The sequence below is a fragment of the Chelmon rostratus genome, chromosome 1 (genome assembly GCF_017976325.1).
Source record: "Chelmon rostratus isolate fCheRos1 chromosome 1, fCheRos1.pri, whole genome shotgun sequence".
Lineage (NCBI taxonomy): Eukaryota > Metazoa > Chordata > Actinopteri > Chaetodontiformes > Chaetodontidae > Chelmon > Chelmon rostratus.
Genome location: NC_055658.1, coordinates 6,789,842 through 6,809,826, shown reverse-complemented (window position 1 = coordinate 6,809,826; position 19,985 = coordinate 6,789,842). Strand labels below are relative to the sequence as shown.

The window sequence follows — 19,985 nt, the reverse complement described above, 5'->3', positions numbered from 1 at the left end:
GGCCAGCCCTGGGCGAAGGACTGTCATATGTGGACATGCTGGGAATCTAGCAACCGTCTCCCCTCCCTCCCCTCTCCCGTGATACACCAGAATTATTTCTTTGGCCCCATTAGAAATGTTTTTCATCTCCATGTGCAGGGATGTCAACTGGGTAACATGTGGGAACTCTCCGCTGCTTTGCATTAGTGCGTTGATGTTAATTTTGTTGTTTTTGTCATTGTCTTATTGTGTGTGAGAGAAAAGATAGAACAGAAATGTATTTCTAAGCCCTTTCTAAACATGCATACAAATAGATTTAATAAATAGGAAATATAATAATAATATATGTGTTCCAGATGCACCATTGTTCCACGTAGACTGATTCTTGTTTTGTGGGTCTTGTCTAATATTCAATAATAATTACATAAAGGTTCTCCTTCATAGCAGTTTGTTATTTTTCAGATGGATACCAGATTTACTGTCGAGGGAATAAGAATTTGTTCTTATTGTACTTGTATTTTTTACTTCCACATGTTTTATATGTTCTTTAACCACATTCGCCATCGTACTGTACTCGTGCAGTGTTGGTAACATGTTTAAGATGCCTTGGGTTACTTTCAAAATGTAGCAGAAATGCTACAGAATAGTCACCCTGCTAAAAATGTAATAAATAAATAGAAAAGAAATAGTAAAACTATTTCAATTACTTCATCAAAGTAATGTAAGTTATTATATTCTATTATTTTTCAAATAGTTTTAAACTGGGCAATAAAAGACCTAAAAACATAGATGTAAATCGGCAGTGTGAACCTCCCAACAGACTCAGCACTGATTATGCTTGAGTGACAGATGAGAGGAGGTGCCATTTCAAACCAAAGAACCAATCAAAAACAATGCTCAATATCTGAGCACATGCTGCCCAATGAATGGAGCCTGTCTACACAGCAGCTCCTTGTAACCCATCCTCCTACTGATTGTGTTGCACACAAGGGCTTTGCTGACCTGCGCTGTCCAGAAATATGCCAGAAGAAGACATTCCTGCACAAAGCAACAGAATGAACGTTATATTCTATGAGCTTTTACCCAAAACAGTAAATTAAGATGCAACCGCCTTGTTCTCACCAACATTTTGATTAGTAATTGTAATTTCATTAACTTTTTTCCCCTCAGGAACTGTAATGGATTTCAATTACATTTATTTTTAGTACTTTAATTATACAACGCAATTACATCTACAACTAGTTACTCCCCAACACCGCAAACTTGAGAAATGCACCATAATTAATTTAATTTTAGCTTTATAGGTTCCACAGAATATCATGGCTGCTAACACCATGTTCCCACACATTTGTTGTTTTGTTCCATAGTATATATTTACAAAACAAGAACAAAAAACCCCAGCCTGCTTTATTGTTTGACTAAACCGACCGAACGACTGCATGGCAAGATTAAGATGTATGAACAGAGCTATAAAATTACCTCTGTGTACAGGCCCTGTCCAGGTAATTGCATTAGCGATGCTCTGGGTGGTGAAGCAGCGGTACTGCGACCAGCTGGCGTCATGCTAATGTGCACGGGGCACCCGGCACCCCTTCCTATCAATAATTCTCATTTGGTCATTATCTGAGCCATGCCACTGATGGGCATCCTGCAGCCCTCTCTGCAGCTCAGACAAAGAGGACGGAGCAGGTTTCAGCGCTGGAATGCTGCCCATGTATGAGGTGTTATTCATGCCTCAGAAAAGCAGGGGCACCACTGCCACCTCAAATGGGTGCACAGACTGAAATTATAAATGTATTTTTAAAAAAAACACACACACACATATAAATACTAGTTTGGATTGAAGGGTGGTTTAAAACTTAAATGTTGACATACCCATCTGACTTGCCCTCAGTTAATACCCTGGTGAGCGGTTTCTTGACTTTTGTTTGCACCATGTATTCCTGGTCATCCTGGTAGAGGTTTCTGGGGCTCAGACTGATAGTTATGGGTGGGCCCTGAGGGGACTGGTTTGCCCATCCAGGAATTTGGCCCTCCCAGGAGAAATCAGCATTATTGTTTTTATCATCATATATATGTTTTTGGTAGTGATTTATTATTGTTATTATTGTTGTTATTGGCATTTACTGTATGTGCTTTATCCAAATGTTTCTTTTGAGTTCAACTATCTTACAGCATTAATCTATGGAACACAATGTTTTTACAGCTGGATGAAGGTCTGAAAGAACTGGCTCTGTGGAAAAAGTTGTTTTTTTCTTCTTAAACAATGGTAGAGTTGAAGTCCAAGGAAATGCTGAGTAGGACAATGAAAATACATTATTTAGCCTAAAGTAGCAGGTGTGTATCAAGAGTGATTATAGAATTAGTGCATTAATAGTGTACCATATTATGTGGCATTTACCCGACAATACTATTTTTACTGAGAGCAGACAAAACAATAGTCAACATAAGTTGTTACTTGCTATATTGAAGAGGTTGAAGAATTCATTGTTTCCCTTCACACTGAAACCAAACCTGCGCCGTCAATCCAGGAAGTCCAGTTTGTGTAATTAATCCATGACTTTGAAAGGTTATCAGATAACAGTTAATAGCACCATGAGGCAGGATTTCAGCTCTGCGAAGTGCAATTGTTTCATCTTCCAATCCTATGATCATAGCTAAATGGTAAAATTGCATAGTTGGAGCTCAATAAAAGCTAAACCATGGTCAACATCTTCGCCGGACAATTATTGACGGTGTCATCTGCACTGCTGTAGTGTCATTGATATAAAGAAAAACAAACTCTCAGTGCTCCTGGTCTAGTATAAGAGAAGAATGTTGCTGCTACCAAAAACTAACTGAGAAATATAAAAGTATAGACAGAAAGAGTCAACAGTGTCCAATAGTGGCATTAATTGCCCCCCATATGCCCCACAACATCGCCACTAAATCTCTCAGCACCGTCTCCACCATCAGCTCAAATTACCGTCAACCTCTAATTGATATGAACAATAACAGAAGAAAGCTTGTTAATGGTGAACATAATTGTCCCAGACAAAAGGCTAAACACAGCAAATCACACTTTACAGCAGGAGCGAGCAGAAGGCGACGTCTGGGCTGCAGCCAGTGAGCAGAGATATTTCACTGCAGATATCCATCTACCACCTGAATCACATTTCATTACTGGGTCACCCAATAAACAGAGCAGCGGACTCCAACAGCTCCACGTTTACAGCCGGATACAGAACATGGCATTGTTGCTGTTGATGGACTCAGCGGATATGAGAGTAGGCCTACATGATAAAGGCAACATAATGACTATGTATTTGTGCATATTGTGAAAGCAAGCTAGTGTGTATAAGCATGTGTATAGTTATAGAGGTGTGATGTATAAAGGTTTTACTTAAGGAAATATATTTAAATTCCAATTAATGACAAATTAAAGATCAGAAAGGCAGCACACAAGAAAGGTCAATTATTGTCCTAAAATCCATTTTCTCTTATTTTTAAGGCTCTCCTGTTGAGTCTTTTCCAGTGTGTTATGCTGCTTTCCATTAGGTACATTGCATTTGGCACTACAATAAATAACTCCAGCCTGCTGGAGATGTTAAATGAGGTGGACAAGGCTTAAATCCTCCGCTGCGTTGATAACTGGCTCACCACTCTCTCTCTTTCTAACACACTGCTGTGAGGAGGAGGGTTAACTATCAGTTATAATGTGTAACTGAAGATCAGCTTCCCCCTCCGGCTTCACTCCTCACACCCCCCCACCCCTCCCGCTGCACCCTCCTCCCTCGCCCCAGCCCTCCCTCCCCTCCCAGCATCCCCTGCTGCTGTTGTTGGGGTGGTCTCTGCTTCTGCTGTCACCAAGCCGCTGGTCTTTCAGCCGTCCTGCCTCCTTCCTTGCTTTTTTTTTTTTTTTTTTTTGCCGCTCTCTTAGGCGTCACAAGATTACTGAAGCAGTGCTGACATCTCTATCAGCCTGACCTAACACTCTGCCCTTTTCCTCCCCCCCTCCCTCCATCTCCTCTCCTCCTCCCGCACTCCAGGATCCGTCACACTCTGGCCTGAGCCGCTCACCACTACACATGAAAAAAATAAAAGAGGAAAACAAAAACACAGACGATGCAGGAAGACAAATACAAGTTCTTCCTCTCCAGCAGACAGCACATGAAATTAACACTCTACTGCCTCCAGCACTTGATAGTAATTTAGATAAGCCCGCTCTCAGTCTCTCTTTCTCAACTCAGAGAGACGTTTTCCAGAGGTATTTCCAGGACACCCCAGTGGTTTAGTTGGCCAGTGTATTAACAGGGACGTTGAACTCATATCAAGCTCATTAAAAAGGTGAAATTTCCCCAGTGAAGGATTAATAAAGTACTGAATTATCACCCATTCATCCATTATTTAGTTTTATGTGCTTTTAGCCATGCTAGCAGCATCGCTCTATAGGTGCCAATATTGGTCTGTCAGCTGAAAAATCTCAACAACTATTGGATGGATTGGCATGACATTTTATTCATTCATGTTCCCAAGAGGATGAACCCGACTGACCTTGGTGAGCCCCTGATTGTTCCTCTACTGCCACCATAAAACTGACATTTGTGGTGTTGTGGTGATGTTTCAGCAACTGCAGGATGGACTGCCGAGAAATGTGGAGCACACAGTAACGCCTGTAGTGCCATTATCAAGTTTAGTGCTGTTTAGCAAATGTTAGCATGCTAACATGCTAAACTCAGCTGGTGAACATGGCAAACGTTAACATTAGGGCGTTAAGGTTGTCATCAGTGTGATCACAGTTAAGAGCCAAAGCGCAACTGTTTTTAGGGTCTGCAGGGATTAAATGCAGCGCTGTCTGAGGCTTCGAAAAGAGAAGAGGCCTCGTGAGAAACACTTTGTGGAGTCTTCCACGCATTTTGAAAATGTGGCTTACCTTCAGACCACCAGTGCGGCACAGTGAAATAGATATAGGGACAGATGTAAGATTGTTTACAGAGCAGATTTTCTGCTCGGAGTAGAGACATGGAGGGACATCAAAGAGCGTGCCTTGTGATTTCATGCGGAGGATGAAGACATTCATGTAGCCTAACCGCTGCTGAGTCACCACAAACATTACTGACGGTTATCAACCGTGGTAAAAATACTGCTTGATACAATAAGTCTAAAAAATGATATGACATATAGGCTGATGATTACAAAACTTTGGGGATTTTGGCGACATAGAACAAAAATGAGGCCACATATTTTCTCTTCAGACTTGTTGTGTGTCCTTTTCAGACCACAACCCCTCAGTTACTGATGAACAGTCTGAAAAGTGCCCCAAGGACAACGATGTACTGTTTATGTCCCTCACACTTGCTTCTATAGCATTGAAAGTGCACTTGTACTGCGACGATCCTTATACACATGTATGAAAAGAATGCGAAATGCACACGAGTGAATATCCGTCTCGTATAGATGTAGTATATGCACATTCACCGGGACAGCCTGTTCTTCATCCCCATGGCAGCCAAGAGAGGAGCAGCTGTTCAGCTGTCTCTAACATCGATCTGACTCCTGCCAAACACGAGGTCTGCATTTACAACTGCTATAAGTGCTGAACATGTAATTGTAGAGTGATAAGAGTGATATGTAGAGTCTTTTCTTCCTCATGTCTCGCATTGTTCTGCACCTTGTATGTCAGCATGTATGGCTCTATTATTAGTTGTCAGTATGTCTCTGCTGCGGCTTAAGAAAAACAAGTGCCTGTACTTTTATTGTTCAAGTTGAATGAAGTGATTCTAATACTGGTCTTTTCAGGCATATGACCACTTTCTCTTTTCATGAGATATATTGAATTTCCCCCACTGAATGCTGTCTTTGCTCGTCGGCTGCATTCATCCAATCACCCCCCAGTGTTAGCTTTTGAGATTTGTGAGGGGAATGATTTTCATCTGCAAACAAACTGCTGTTCTTGATAGAATTCCTCGGTCGGTCCGGCCTGAGTGTTGTTATTAAGCAACCTAAAATGACACAGTCTGCAGGGGGGCCTGCCAGTGGAAAGATGCTGTCCATTAGCTGTCAACAATGACCACTGGGTCTACCCTCCCATGGGACTGGCAAGCAAGGCATCGTCTCATCCTGAGTCTGGCTGAGAGATCACACAGGCCCCATTGTCTCAAGCAGCCTGGGGTCTTATTGTAGCAGCGTCTCTGGGAAAGGACGAGCCTTCACGTCCAAGGTCTATTAAAGAATGGGCTTTCTCCAGGCTAAGGCCATGAAAACTGTAAGGGATGAATCTAGGGGAACACAGAGAGGCTACGGAGTAGATTTGGAATAGGGGCACCCCTCCTTAGACGAGTTTGGAGTCCTCATCCAGACCTCCCGCTCCCTCTCCCAGTGCTGACCTCCCTTCTCCACCTCTGTTTAATAATGCCTGGGCCTTGGTCATTATTTTGGGCAGATGGAGACGGGGGCAGGCAGTGAAAGGAGCTGGTGTCACTCCTGAGGAGAGGATGGTAGGGATGACAGAGAAGAAAAAGCGAATCAGAGAAAAGATCAAAAGCAGAAGCTCGCCTTTCACTCGCCTGAAAGCGCTAAAGAGGATAAGGAACGATCGGGCCTGGGGTCTCCTGTCCTCTCTGGCAATTAGACTCAGCTGATGGAGAGAAAGGCGTGAATGGCAGGGTTCAAGGCCCTCTCTAGGACTCACACAACGGGAAGGAGTTTTTTCCCCGACGCCTCCTTTATCTTCCTCTCCTTTCAGAGTGTCAGAAATGCAGCTGAAATATCTCTCCAAAAAGACAGCACAATCCCCAATGCCAAACCTTAATCACGGTGGCTGATGAGATTGAGGGGGGAGAGGGGTTTTGGGGCTGGGGGGGCATTTGAGAGAAAACACACATTCTTTTCACAATTCATCTTTACACTTTATATGAGGCCAGGATTCAAGGGAGGTGTAGTAGGTTTATATGTGATAATTAAATTGAACAAATTAGAGTCCATATTTTCACGAGAAAAGAGGACATATCACATCCCGGATTCATGGTTAAACACCAATAAACAACAATATCTCATTGTGTTTGAGAATATATTACAGAATGAAGCTGTTTTCAAGGGCTGGAATATCCAAACTAAGATGAAAAATCATTTATTTGACTTTGACTTTTCATTTTTAGATGAAGAAAGCATGGAGAGAAGTAGAAAACTAGAAAAATGAAAGGTGCATCTAGATGCAGCAAACTAAGAGTAAACAAATTCAGTGAAAATACATCATAAATTAGCATGCATGCATCAGTAAACAAACATTACTGGCGTGCCTTCTGAGTGTCCCTGATGGACAGACAGCCATGATGGTTTTCTACAATAGCTTGGACTGTTTCATACAGTTTAGTATTCTTTTCTCTCTCTTTTTGACTGCAGAGCCGTCTCGGGCACGGCCACAGCAACATGTCCCACAGGAACCTATTAACATCCTCTACATATGCAAGAGTTTCAATAGGCCGTCTATCATCCTCACAAAGGGACACGCAGATATTGCTGCAACTTCCACAGCTTGTCATAAAAGACACACAGGGGATTTCACTTACACAGGTCATCAGAGAGTGAAGATACAGTATTTGGGTCACACAAATTTAATTGTACATATATTCTTTGGTAAAGGTTGCTAAAAAGCCATTTGTAAATCAAAGAACAATAAAAACAGCTGAGCTTGATGTATCTGAGGAGCAATGTGGCACACAAAGGACAAATAGACAGAGACTTTTGGGGAATTAGATCCTATGTTTAAAAAGTAGGTTTGTCTGTGGAGTCCTCCCTTCACATGTTTATTTAGGTCTGGCAGTGTGGACCCCTACCCATAATCCTCCTGGAGACACACCTGTAGAGGAGAGTATAAAGACCCTGGACTGAACCGAGTCAGACATCAAGCTTCACGGAGTCTCTCCACAGCAGCTCTCCACAGAAGCTCCACAGCCTCCAGACCGACCCTGAAGATGACTCCTTCTGTCAGCCTGCTGCTGCTGCTCCTGCTCGGCCTCTGTCAGGCACATCCTCTCCAGGAGGAAGGAGGCCGAGAAGAAGTCCCGGACGCCGTGGACATCACCACCAGGATTCTGACCTCCAACAACGCCACCGATGAGATCCTGCTGGAAGGAGACCTGCTGGCTCCCAGAACCAGAAACGCCATGATGTGCTGGTCCCAGAACTGCCTGTGGAGGAAAGCTTCCAACGGCTTGGTGATGATCCCCTTCACCGTGAGCAGCGAGTTCAGCGGCTGGGAGAGGCAGAAGATCGACTACGCCATGCAGGCCTTCCACAGCAGCACCTGCCTCCGCTTCGTCCCCCGTCAGAACGAGTACGACTACATCAGCATCGAGAACAAAGTGGGATGTTTCTCCGCTCTGGGGAGAACGGGAGGCAGACAGGTGCTCTCTCTCAACAGGCAGGGCTGCCTCTACCACGGCATCATCCAGCACGAGATCAACCACGCTCTGGGCTTCCAGCACGAACAGACCAGAAGCGACCGCGACTACTACGTCAAGATCAACTGGGAGAACATCGACCCGCAGATGGCCTACAACTTCTACAAGCAGTCCACCAACAACCTCAACACTCCCTACGACTACTCCTCCATCATGCACTATGGAAGAACGGCCTTCTCCATCCAGTACGGGATGGACTCCATCACCCCCATCCCCGACCCCAACGTCCAGATCGGCCAGAGGCAGGGCATGTCCTACTGGGACATCATGAGGATTAACATGCTCTACGGCTGTTAATTACACTGCTTCTGATCTAAACCCAGCAAACATTTCGACGTTGAAAAAAAGTTGAAACGTTGTTGAAACCTAGACGAATTTCATCAATGTTTATGTTGACATCAGAGCTAAGACCAAACACTCAATATTCTTGTGCACAACACCGATTCAGATGAACCTTTTAATGTAAAACAATCAATTACAATATAGTCATTATTACTAATGATATATATTGATCATAATATGCTTGCAACTCTGTATGAATTAATTAAAAACACCATTTCGTAGAAAGTCCAACAGTCCGTACCCCCACTGTGCTGGAATACGTCAGTCTTGAATGCTGCATTATTCCTGTAATTAAAGTTAACTGTTAGCATATGAAAACATCTTGTACATTAATAAATGTGTAAAGAAGCTGCCATCGTGTCAACCATATTCTGTGACTGAATTATCCTCAAAAGGTGCAACACATGTAGAGCAAGGCTGGAAAATGCTCGCCATGAGCAGCAGTCTGAAATTCATAATGACGAGGGACAATAATCCTCAGGTAAATTTATATAGCTGATTATGCAAATAGAACTTTCAAGTTGCATATAAAAGTAGCCCACTGTTTAACATTGTCAGGGTGTGCATTTCTGTCCGTAATGTTTCTGGTAGAACATTCTGTAATAAGCAGACAGCAGAATACAGGATTATGTCAATGGAGGTGTGAAACCCTTGATACTGTACGCAATACAATTTAAGCTCTGATGTACAAAATAAAACCTCTCGTCTTCTCTCCAGGTTTTCATTTAAAGGACAAGTCTGGAACTATTCTATTTGTTTTCTAATTGTCAACAGATCCCGTAAAGAGGCACAAAACCAACAATGAATTGATCCTACCGACAGCTATTGTCTGAGTATGGTAACCTTATGTAGCTCATTCTTCTGAGTCATAGACCTCCATTGTTATTCATAATCTAATAAAAACACATCAGTGAGCCACAGTTGTGCTGGGCTCCTTGAACATGGACACTGACGTTTATTTTAAGCCAATCCCACATCTGCCGTCCTGCTGCCGTGAATACTAGATCAGTGATTCCCAACAGGGCTACCTGTACCCAAGAGGGTACTTCTGCATTTGCCAGGGGGTTTGTGGGAAGAAATGAAGTTAGTCATAGTAGTGTGTAATAGTGTCAGCTATAGCACCTTAACATCACATATTGCAGAAGTGTGTGAAAGCTATTAGCAAGCAGAGAAGCTGAAACAGTTGCTAAAAGCAATGGCTATGTGCTTAAATAGTGAGCCAAAGATAGATGGTTGAAATATCTGACAGCAACAAATCAATGGCTGAAACGTCATGTTTCAGCTGCAGTAAGTGGTGGCTGAATTCAACTGACTTAACCAAACCAAAACACTGACAGTTATAATGAATAAGAATTAATATATATATATATGATTTTTATGTGCACTGAATGCATTTGCTTAGGAGCCTCTGCACTAGAGGACCAACAGGCGTAATTACCCACAGCTGAAAATACTCTCCAACTTGCCAGAAATTACCCAGCCCACCTCTTTCAGGAAATTATTTAGCGTTTTCAGAAGCTGAAACTATATATTGTTAAACCAGTTTTCAAAAATGTATATTGTTAGAAGGAAGGAATAAGTTTGTGGCTGAGTGCCACACACAGGCTGCATGGGGAGCTCCAACAGGGCTGAGAGACGGCTTCGGTATTTTCAGGGGATTTGTTGACAGTAACCAAACGAAACATTTTTGCTGGTCTTGTCCTTTAAGATAAATCAACAGCCAACGTATTTAACTTTTTCTTCTTTTTTTTTTACAACCACGTCATTCTACAGATTTTTTACCACATTCTGCAGATATATTCAAAAAAGACACCAACAAAAGGCCAACTTAATATCAGTGTGTTGGTCTCTCACAAAATCATTCTGCACCTCCTCCGTCAATCAGCGCTGTGGGCTGCTCGTAGCCTCGGGCTCTTGTGGATCGAGGGCTTTGATGCTGGCCTGCTCTGGAACAACACAGTCGCCCCACAGCCTCTGGGCAGCAGCCCAGCTCGTACACGCTGTGCCTGTGATTTACCTGCACCCAGACTCCCTGAAGGATTGTCAACACCATGGGGAGTGGTGGGGGGCAGGTGAACTGCCCACATGGTCAAAATCAAGCTCATTACTGAAAGCAGTGATTGCTGAACAAGGGATGAAGCAATTATAAGAATTTTCAAAAGTGGAAACCTTTGACAGAATGATTGCTCAGAGATGAGCTGAAACATCTCTGCTGTAGGACAGCAGACCAAACATTAGGTGGCTAAATTAAAGGAAAAGTCAGACATTTATTCTAGAAATATTCTAATTCCCTGTCATTCCGCGGAGAGTTAGAGAAGGAGATCACACTCATTCCAGCCCAGCAGTCTGAAAAGCTACTTTATTAAAACACATTTTGTTGCTAGGGAGAGGTTAACAGCAATGATGGTGATGATAATGATTCTCATTATCAGAACGATGTGATGATAATTATACAACTCGCATGATGACAGCTGATGTTTGGAAACAGAATGAATGAACATGTATGATCCTAACGTTCGGTGAACAACTAAGCCTGACTGTGCTGCTCAACGTCGTCCCAACAGTGTGTTGATTGGAACCAATCAGCTTTCAGTAAGATGGTTGACCATATTTGCGCTTCAATGCTCCGTGCCCGTTTTTCCTTAAAATTAATGCTTGTATATAATTATACTTTCAGTGCCCATAAAGTTTCCGACAGCATCCAGAGCTTGAAAGTGAAGTGCCTTAGAAGTAGAGACAAAGTGAGCCACAAACAAACCAAGCAGGCTCGCTGTCAGTGTGAAAACAGCTTCCTGCTGCTCTGCAGTTTGCTCACTGGCAATGTTTTATGTTGGGAACCAGTAAAACACTATGTTGCCTATTAGACCCCTCCATCCCGCCTCCACCCACCCACACACACACACACACACGGTCCATGCTGGATGTAGTTATTAACTACTTAATAAAGACTGTTGATGGATAATAATGGACATTCACACCCTCTTCAGAGCTTTCTATGCAGTGCCTCTGTCTGCACACATACACACGCACACACACTCTCAGACACAGCTGACCATTCTCAGGTCTGATATTGAGTTATAACAAGTCTTTTGAGACCGATCAGCCTCGGTATTTGGGGCTCATCAGAATGCATGTGCCACATCACATTAGTCCCCACGTGTGAAGCGTGATTTTACTTGGTAATTCTGAAGCGTCTCGCTGCCTATACATATTCATGCTGAGCCTATAAGTGTCAAATTGAGATGTCCTTCTAGTGTCCTTGACAGCGGGTTATTAATATTGATACCTAAGTCAACATTATAACTAGATGGAGATATACAGGTCAGCGTCTGCCACATTCTCCACATCCTCTGCCCTCAAGACAATTGGACAAATCATCAAATTACCTTCTATAGTGTAGCATTGTGTAGGATATTACGTTTATATTGCAATGAGCCGTGCAAAAAGGATATTGTTTGTTTCTCCAGGAGTGTTATTTCATGTATTTCTCAAACAATCCAGAGTTAATAGACACCAAATTTACTAAAAATGCTGACATCTTCAGTATTTAATCAGTTCAATCAGCAAATATTTTCTATGCAATACATTTGCATCACATTTGATGCAGAAATTATGGGATTCTTCTTGCATTTCATGAGAGCAGTTTTCCTCTAACTTTACTCGTTTCTCATTTAAGAGGCTGCTGACTGTGAACCCACGCGCTCTGACTTAAAAGCCATAAATCCCAGGGTATTACTCTGAACGCCAACATCTTAACTACTTCAATTCTCCAATCCCTAAATTGGTGCGGCTGTTGTTGCTTGTGGCTGGTTTTAAATTCCTGCTCCTGAGCGGTGCGTAGCCCGGTACCGGAGGTTTGTCTGGCTGCTGTGCTTGATAGGATGCTGGCTGCAGGCATCTCGTCACAGCAGCTGAGAGGAGGTCGCCGAGGTTCTCGCGCTCGTGGCGTCGCCCAAGGGCCATCCACACAGTGGGGAGCCCGGGTGCCAGCGAGGTCTCACACAGCCTCGCCTCGCTTCATGAAAGCCTAATGAAGAGGGGGCCCAGAAACCGTGCTGTTAGACGCCCACAATCCTGCAGCACAGGAGCACGGAGAGGATGAATATGGCGTGCAGGGGAATTCAAGGAGACACAGCACAGAGCTGAGACAGACAGGCAGAACATATAACTGAGATTGTGTGCATTTATTTCTGATAGAAATGAGAGACACAAAGTCTTCATCTGTGATTGTCATTAATAAATAAAGTTATGAGTACAGATCTGGCCCCCTTCCACTCATTAGTAAAGACTCAAATACAACATATAGCACAGTGCATCCTCTATAAAATTTAGGCACTTATCTTAGTATGTAAAAATGAATCCATATGGTCATATTGACGTACAAGGAATAAGTCAATACTCTATGCATGTAGCTCTTGATCATTTAAAAGTTAAATGTAAGAAACAAAGGGATATCATGCATTATATTTGCTTTGATTTTTTGATATGTTGCTGTATATGGACATATGAAAGGCTCCATTAATTGTAATATAAACATTAATCATTTATATTAAAAACCTTGTACATAAAAATACAACAATTTTCTACAAAAACTCCTTATGACAACTCATACTTTTTAAAGTTAGCCATTTTTTTCAAATGATGGATAATCCATTTTTCAATTAAAGTCTTTACATCTGTCAATGTCAATTATGTAAAAATATACACATAAATACCAAACATATGTCTACATTCGGTATAATAAAAAATATTTTTTTAGCTGACAGAATCTGGGGCCAGGAATAAAAAATAAAGCAGCTTCTAATTGATTATCTTAAAGAATAAACTGTACATACAATAAAACACCTACAATCTTTGGAAATTATATTTTTTAAAAATTGTAAAAACGTGGTAAAGTAGTATTTGCAGGGTCCTCAGTATGGACTTCTTTGGCTGAACGGTCTTTAGGTGCGGGTTGAATTGCATGGTGCTGAGCTGTGTATCGACACAGCCGATTCAAACCGACCACGCATCCCAAAACGGACAAAAGCTGAGATTCTGCTGATCATCAGGAAACTGTTTTTAGGCGGGAAGTCCACAAACAGCAGCATCAGGTCCCGTTTACAGACCGTCCTACATTCTACGAGGTTTTCTTCTTCCTGCTGCCTTTCATCTCACTGTACTGCACCTGCACGAAGGAAGAACCAGCTATTAGTCCATTTACCACTGATGCATTACTTTATGTTCAAACACTATTGAAAATCAAATAAGACCCGGGCGCGTGTATGACAAAGTCCTGCCGCCAGTGAGCAGGATGACCACCGTCATTGTATAGACAGAATAACAGCGGTCAGCGGAGAAACCACACAGAGTCACTGCCACTAAACCCAGAGGCCCAAGGGCATTGAAGAAGGAGAGGGAGGAGGCAAATGGGGTCAAACAGCTTAAAGAGAAAAGGGCAGAGACAGAGGGTGAGGAGGAGAGAGAGAAGACAGAGAGGAGAGAGGGAATAAAGGAAGAAGAGAGGTCAGCACAGCAGAACACACAGAGGAGGAGAGACAGAAAAAAGAAAAGCCAAACATTTCTTGAGAATAGTCTGCACTTAAAAACGCCTGTCTGCTGTCTGCTGGAGGTAGCCATTTTCAATGCAAAAATCCTGCAATTTTGATGATGATTTTTGCTGAAAAAGTGTGCTGATTTTCACTCTTAGTAAATTGATGTAAATTATTCTACAAAACCAGCTAAACGTACTAACTTATTTTGGCTCTTTTTGGCTCATTTTGGCTGATGTGAGTTGGAGGAGCTGCAGCGTGCGGGCTGATATTCTGCTCTTGCTGAGGCTGGTGAGTTCATACAGGAGACACCAGCAGCGTCTCCTGTCTCAGCCTGGGAACAGCCTGCGCTGCAAAGCTACTAAGCAGCAGACCTCCACCAGGGATGTATCATGACCAAAACACAACAGAAATTATACTGGGCTACATAATTATACAGATGAAGCTAATTATACAGACAAGAGTGGTGAATGCCTGGGAGTTGTTTTAGTGAAATGCAAAGCTAGCGGGCTCTGGGATTTTGGGCTTCCTGGCCGGCTGATCCAGCGGGGCTTACCTTCTGCACATCTGAAGGCACCCTCGTCAGGAAATCAAGCACTTCATTGTTGTCAATGCTGTACGGGTTCCGTAATTTCTTGGTGAATTTATTGATACCTAAAACAGAAATTCACACCAACATATCATTAACAGAAGTCTCTTGTGGCTGCGCTCTTTGTTTCCACACAAACAAATACCTGCAGAGGAGACACATGCTGTCCAGGCAATATTGCCTGGAGTACTACATTATGTACAGTATATTGTTTTTCTTTCACTTTTTCGGCTGGAAGAGTTCCTGGTCATTCAGACTGTAATCTTACCAGCATCTTACTTTTAACAATAGGATATGCTTCAATTCATACATCGCTAACATTATAAGCAGCTGATGTTGAGCAGATAAAGGGGAGGAAGTCTGATCGGCCAGGAAATATGGGAGCAAATACTCCTGTGACCTTGTAAATCTCATGGATAGCAGAAAGATGCTTGGGAAAGTAATAAAAATAGAATAGACGGTGGGCAGGGATTACAGGGGGTGATGAGGCATTTAGCTAAAATGGAGGCAGACAAACACAAAACAGGTGAGATGATAAACAGTGTTTCAGACTCACCCCATATTAAAACGATGTAGCGCACAGGAATGTAGTATGTAATGATTGTTACGATGGCAAAGATCAGTAAAGCCAGGCTGGACAGGAACGGCACCGACCAGTTGAAAGTGCTGGAAAATTCAGATCATAAACATCAGGAGGTCAGTGCTGAGGAGGAACTTCTGTTCCAGATCCGTTTAGTGAAGTTACATAAAAAACAGCAGTAAAATGTCACTGAGGCCCCTCTAATGCTCCTCTTTTTCTTTTGCACTGGATAACTACAAGACAACAACAACTAAAATACTGTTAAAATATTCCAGAATTATAATTAATAATAATTTTAAAAGTGTGGCCATAAACATTGAGATTTTTTATATTTAAAAATTCAACTGTAGAGAGCTGTAATTACCACGCTGGATGTTTAATTCTTACTTTTTAATCCTCTCCCCGAAACAGGCAATCTCGTCCAGCAGGTTTTGAAGGGTGATGATGGTGTCTTGGACCATGTGGATTTTCTCCATCAGCCCTCTTCTCTCTGACTCCTACAGCAGAACACAGAGCACAAACAAGGTTGTGTTAGGTTAGCTTATTTCTTATTTTGTCGGCGTGTATTGGTTGGGGAATTTTATTTAAGGAGAAATAAAATAATTTTCAGCAGCTGATTGTATTAGAAATCTGACAAAAGTGCACATTTAAGAAATTAAAGACTGTCTTCATGAATCTGATAAAAGGTTTGTGCTGGTTGAAAAGGACACTTGCTTTAATCATTAGTGACAGACTGTCAGACATGTGGCTCATTAAATTATTCTTAACTCCTGAAAGAACTATCAGTCCCAAATAATACAGATTGAATACACGTTTAAAAAGGACGTGAAACAAGTACAAACAATCACACGAGTTATATAAAAAAAATGCAAAAAACAAATTTGTCCTTTAGTTTTACTTTAAATGTAGTTTATTTTGCTTTATGTGTGTGTTCTCATGCAGCTGTGTGTTAACCATTTTACATTGCCCTTATAAATGAGTGTATCGCATCAGAAAATACCTCCTGATTAATAAAAGGTTCAATAAATTTTTTTTTCAATAAGAAGTATGATTTATTACACTGATTAATTAAAAAAGAACTATTCTGAAGTAGATGCAATCTGAATATCACAAATATTTGGATTTTAGTTTGGTTTGTACCCTAAATAGCCTTTAAAAAAAATCAAAAACACGTCAGCTCAACCATATGATAACAGAGCTCTTATGGCTTTATCTATTCAGACGTATCTGAGAGATTCTCAAGGCCACGTGTTTGATTCTTTAATCTAAATATCTCTGAGAAACACAGCAGGCAGATGCTTTAAGAGCAAGTTTAAAAATGGCTTTTTGATGTAAAAGCTCTTCATAAAGGGACTGGACTTCACATTATGAAAGAGATGAGGTACCATTCTCAGACTAGTCCAGATCCCTGGAGGGACGGATGGCCTTAAAGTAAACAGAGTAAATCTCTGGAGTGAGAGCCAGACTTCAGACAGACTCGGCCACATGTCCACATCAAACACAGGGAGACTGAAGGAGGGTTAGAGGACTAAAGAGAGGCGCTGGGCTCTGGGAGGATGGTCGGTGGCATAGCAGCCGTGGTTACTGGGGGACTGCGGACTGGCCAAAGTCACGGTCTTTGTCACTTTGTGATCTCTATGATGTACAAGTGTTTGCTTCTGCTCGGAAGCGCTGTGAGTGACTGCTGGCTCGATGCCATCCAGACTCAGGGGACTAGCCTGGGAAAAGAGCTGTAGAAGGGATCAAACCTGGGACATTCCAGATGCACAGTGACTATCAGTCTCAAAAACCACATGTAAGACAATTTACGTTCGCCTCAGGCAAATATCCATTATGCACTAAAGCACTTCAGCCATTTCAGGGTCATGTTCCCACTTGGAGCCAGTATGAAGAGTACTTTACACCAGGCCAATGCGAGCCATTCAAAATGTCTACAATAAACTGCTGTCACTCCGAAGAAATATTTCATTGCCTAAAAGCATTGTAACACTTTCGACACAAACTTTCAAAATGAGCTTTGAAAAAGCATGTCTAAGTGCTGTCATTAGTTCCATATTGATGGTATTGTATGGTGTTTTAAGCTCAGGGACTTTCCCAAATGCAGCAGAACCTTTCCCCCCGCCCCTCTATTAGCATATGAATGTGTTGTGACATGTGGAAACGGGCTGGTGAGGTCTTTATTAAGCCCAAATGTCTTTTAGTAACCACAAGTTTACAAAAAAAAAATACAACTAGTGGTTGGCAGGCATCAAAACGCATCAGAAGGTTTATTACTGAACAAAAAGCTTCACAACATAAATCATAAATCGTCTTTGTCAACAAATAAAAATAATGTCTTTTCTATTCATCAGCATATAGAAATAGAGATGCTCCACCACAGGTACATACCTTCTCATCATCCTCATCCTCATCCCCCAAATCCATATTGTCCTGAAAAAGAAAAAAAGGACATGAGATTCTAGTGTTTCCACAAGTTTCTGCGTTTTAAACTTTGTCTCATTGGGGTCGCCATCTGACGAAGTGCAGGGATCTGTGGTGATCCTGAGGTCAGCCTCCAAAAGCCCTCGGCCCTGCAGGACAGATGACTGACAGGCCACGTTGGCTGTTTTCATCAGAAGTCAAGACAACTGAAGGTCTCCATCAGGACACATTAAGTTGCTCAAAGTGACAAACTCAGAGAATGATCTCAGCTCCGTTGAGCGTTCTCAAATCTTAACTGCTTTGGTTCACTTTCACTGCTCTCATAGTGTTGTTTTAGCCACAGCAGGCAGCTGTTTTACACCACCTGTCCAGCACCAAATAGCAGACAAAGTTGGCAACTAGCTAGTGAACATATTTACACACATTTACTAGTTAAGAGGTATGATTTTTCAGGAGCTGGCTGACACCAAAAACAGAGTTAAAAGGAGAGTCAACATTTAATTTATGTTGGCCTGGTGGCCAGAAACACGACTCCAAATGAATGATGTTGTTGCTCTGTCACTGCTCTGTAAACAGGAAGTTGTTTGCTAACAAGTTCACCATTTCAGCTTAAAAGGTGATGCTCTGCCAATGTTGTGTCCACTGCTTGTTCCCGCTGCCATCACATTGCCTAAAATCAGTTCTTGTAGGTTTAAAAATGAATCGTGATGTGGCAAAAAAATCTGCTCTCATGTGTCTCTTGTTGCACTTTGCAATAAGATTAAGCCCTGAAAACCAATTTGAGTATTGGAATCATACATCAACACACTCGTTTCTGGAGAAGTTTGAACAGTTTTGGATATTTGGTACGAGAGATTGTATTCTCCCATTACCAGTCATACAAAGAGAATGATTTCAGTGTCACATGATGGTAGAGTGTACACCTGGAACAGTTATTTTAAACCGGGGGGAACGTCAGGCCTCCAAACGTTAAGTCTGGTAAGCGAGGAAATTCAGAAATATATAAAAACTGAGAAACACAAAAATAAAATAAAATAGTAAAATAACAGGTCCTTCCCTGAACGCAACGTGCAGGTCGCTGTTACATTAACATGCATCATTGTGACTGTCAGGAAAAGAAAAGCAGATGCAGAGAAATGGACAAATAATTATTTCTGTTGAAGTAAAAGGCCAGTCAATGTGTCTAAGTTAGTTTAAGTTAGTTTCAAGACTCATTACAGCTACATGCATGTTGAACTGGATGAGCCGCAAGGACAAATGTGCTTGGATAAAGTTAACGCTCTTTCAGTTTGGGTGCCCATCAAGCAGCTTTCGCAAGACCACGTTCTGACAGAGACACTGTTCTGCAGGCCAGGTTTGTGGTCAGCGCGCTAACAGCTAAGAAGCTGAGACCTCTTTTAGAAGGAGAGTTTGTGAAGCCTTGTAGGTCCTCAGGATTTTCCCCATTCTGAGGAGGCATGACCTGAAGTTTGCATCTGTTTGGGACAACCTACTACTGTGAGCAGCGCTTTTCAAAACTGACTCTTACAAAGACTCAGTTCTGCACAAGACTGACTGACACAAACCACTGAGCATCATCATCATCATCATCACCACAACAATCTGACATCAGACGCCTCACCGAAGAGAAGCAGTCCAGCAACTGCAGAGGTTAATGTGATATATGTGTTCAATAGTATGTTACAAACAGCCCTTGACAGGAAAAAGGTTCCCCACCTACAGTTTTAAGTGGTCTGGCTCAATATGCTGTTTGGTGCAATATACTATACAGTAACTAGCATGGTTGTAGAAATGCTTAGTTAGTTTAGTTGATTGACAAAATAAACTGTCAACTATTTTTATAACTGATTTGAGTTATTTGTTTTCGTTTTGTATCTTTGCAAATTTAACATCCTTCTGTTTCGGGCTCTTGAAGACTTAGTAGTGGGTGCCCAGTTTTCACAATTTTCTGACTTGTATCATCTAAAAAAATAATAATTAACAAAAGGAAAAAAAACAGAGAAATCTGAAAAATAATGAAGATAACTGTTAGTTGCAGCCCTACATGGCTGTAAATCAGCACATACCTCACTGATTTCAGAATATAATGAAGTAGATTGTTG

The 19,985-nt window shown here is 41.9% G+C and overlaps 2 protein-coding genes across 4 annotated transcripts in view; one reads left to right on the top strand and one right to left on the bottom strand.

The window, feature by feature from the left end:
• Positions 1-7,931: 7,931 nt before the first annotated feature.
• Positions 7,932-8,717, top strand: LOC121605364 (high choriolytic enzyme 1-like). The gene has a single exon (XM_041935286.1). It carries the CDS (start codon positions 7,932-7,934, stop codon positions 8,715-8,717), a length of 786 nt encoding a protein of 261 aa, XP_041791220.1.
• Positions 8,718-12,927: 4,210 nt separating this feature from the next.
• mctp2b (multiple C2 domains, transmembrane 2b) overlaps positions 12,928-19,985 on the bottom strand; it is a 35,509-nt gene continuing 28,451 nt past the window's right edge. For all 3 annotated transcript variants that reach the window (XM_041940927.1, XM_041941007.1, XM_041941087.1), the window contains 5 exons: positions 17,851-17,892; positions 15,850-15,959; positions 15,439-15,548; positions 14,850-14,947; positions 12,928-13,929 (listed from right to left, as the gene is read on the bottom strand). In XM_041940927.1, the coding sequence (XP_041796861.1) occupies positions 13,882-13,929; positions 14,850-14,947; positions 15,439-15,548; positions 15,850-15,959; positions 17,851-17,892 (408 nt within the window). In that variant the 3' untranslated portion in view covers positions 12,928-13,881. The remainder of the gene's footprint in view (positions 13,930-14,849; positions 14,948-15,438; positions 15,549-15,849; positions 15,960-17,850; positions 17,893-19,985) is intronic.

Bases quoted from the DNA above. Each gene is read 5' to 3' on its own strand.
- LOC121605364 (XM_041935286.1), top strand. From the start codon at position 7,932: ATGACTCCTTCTGTCAGCCTGCTGCTGCTGCTCCTGCTCGGCCTCTGT.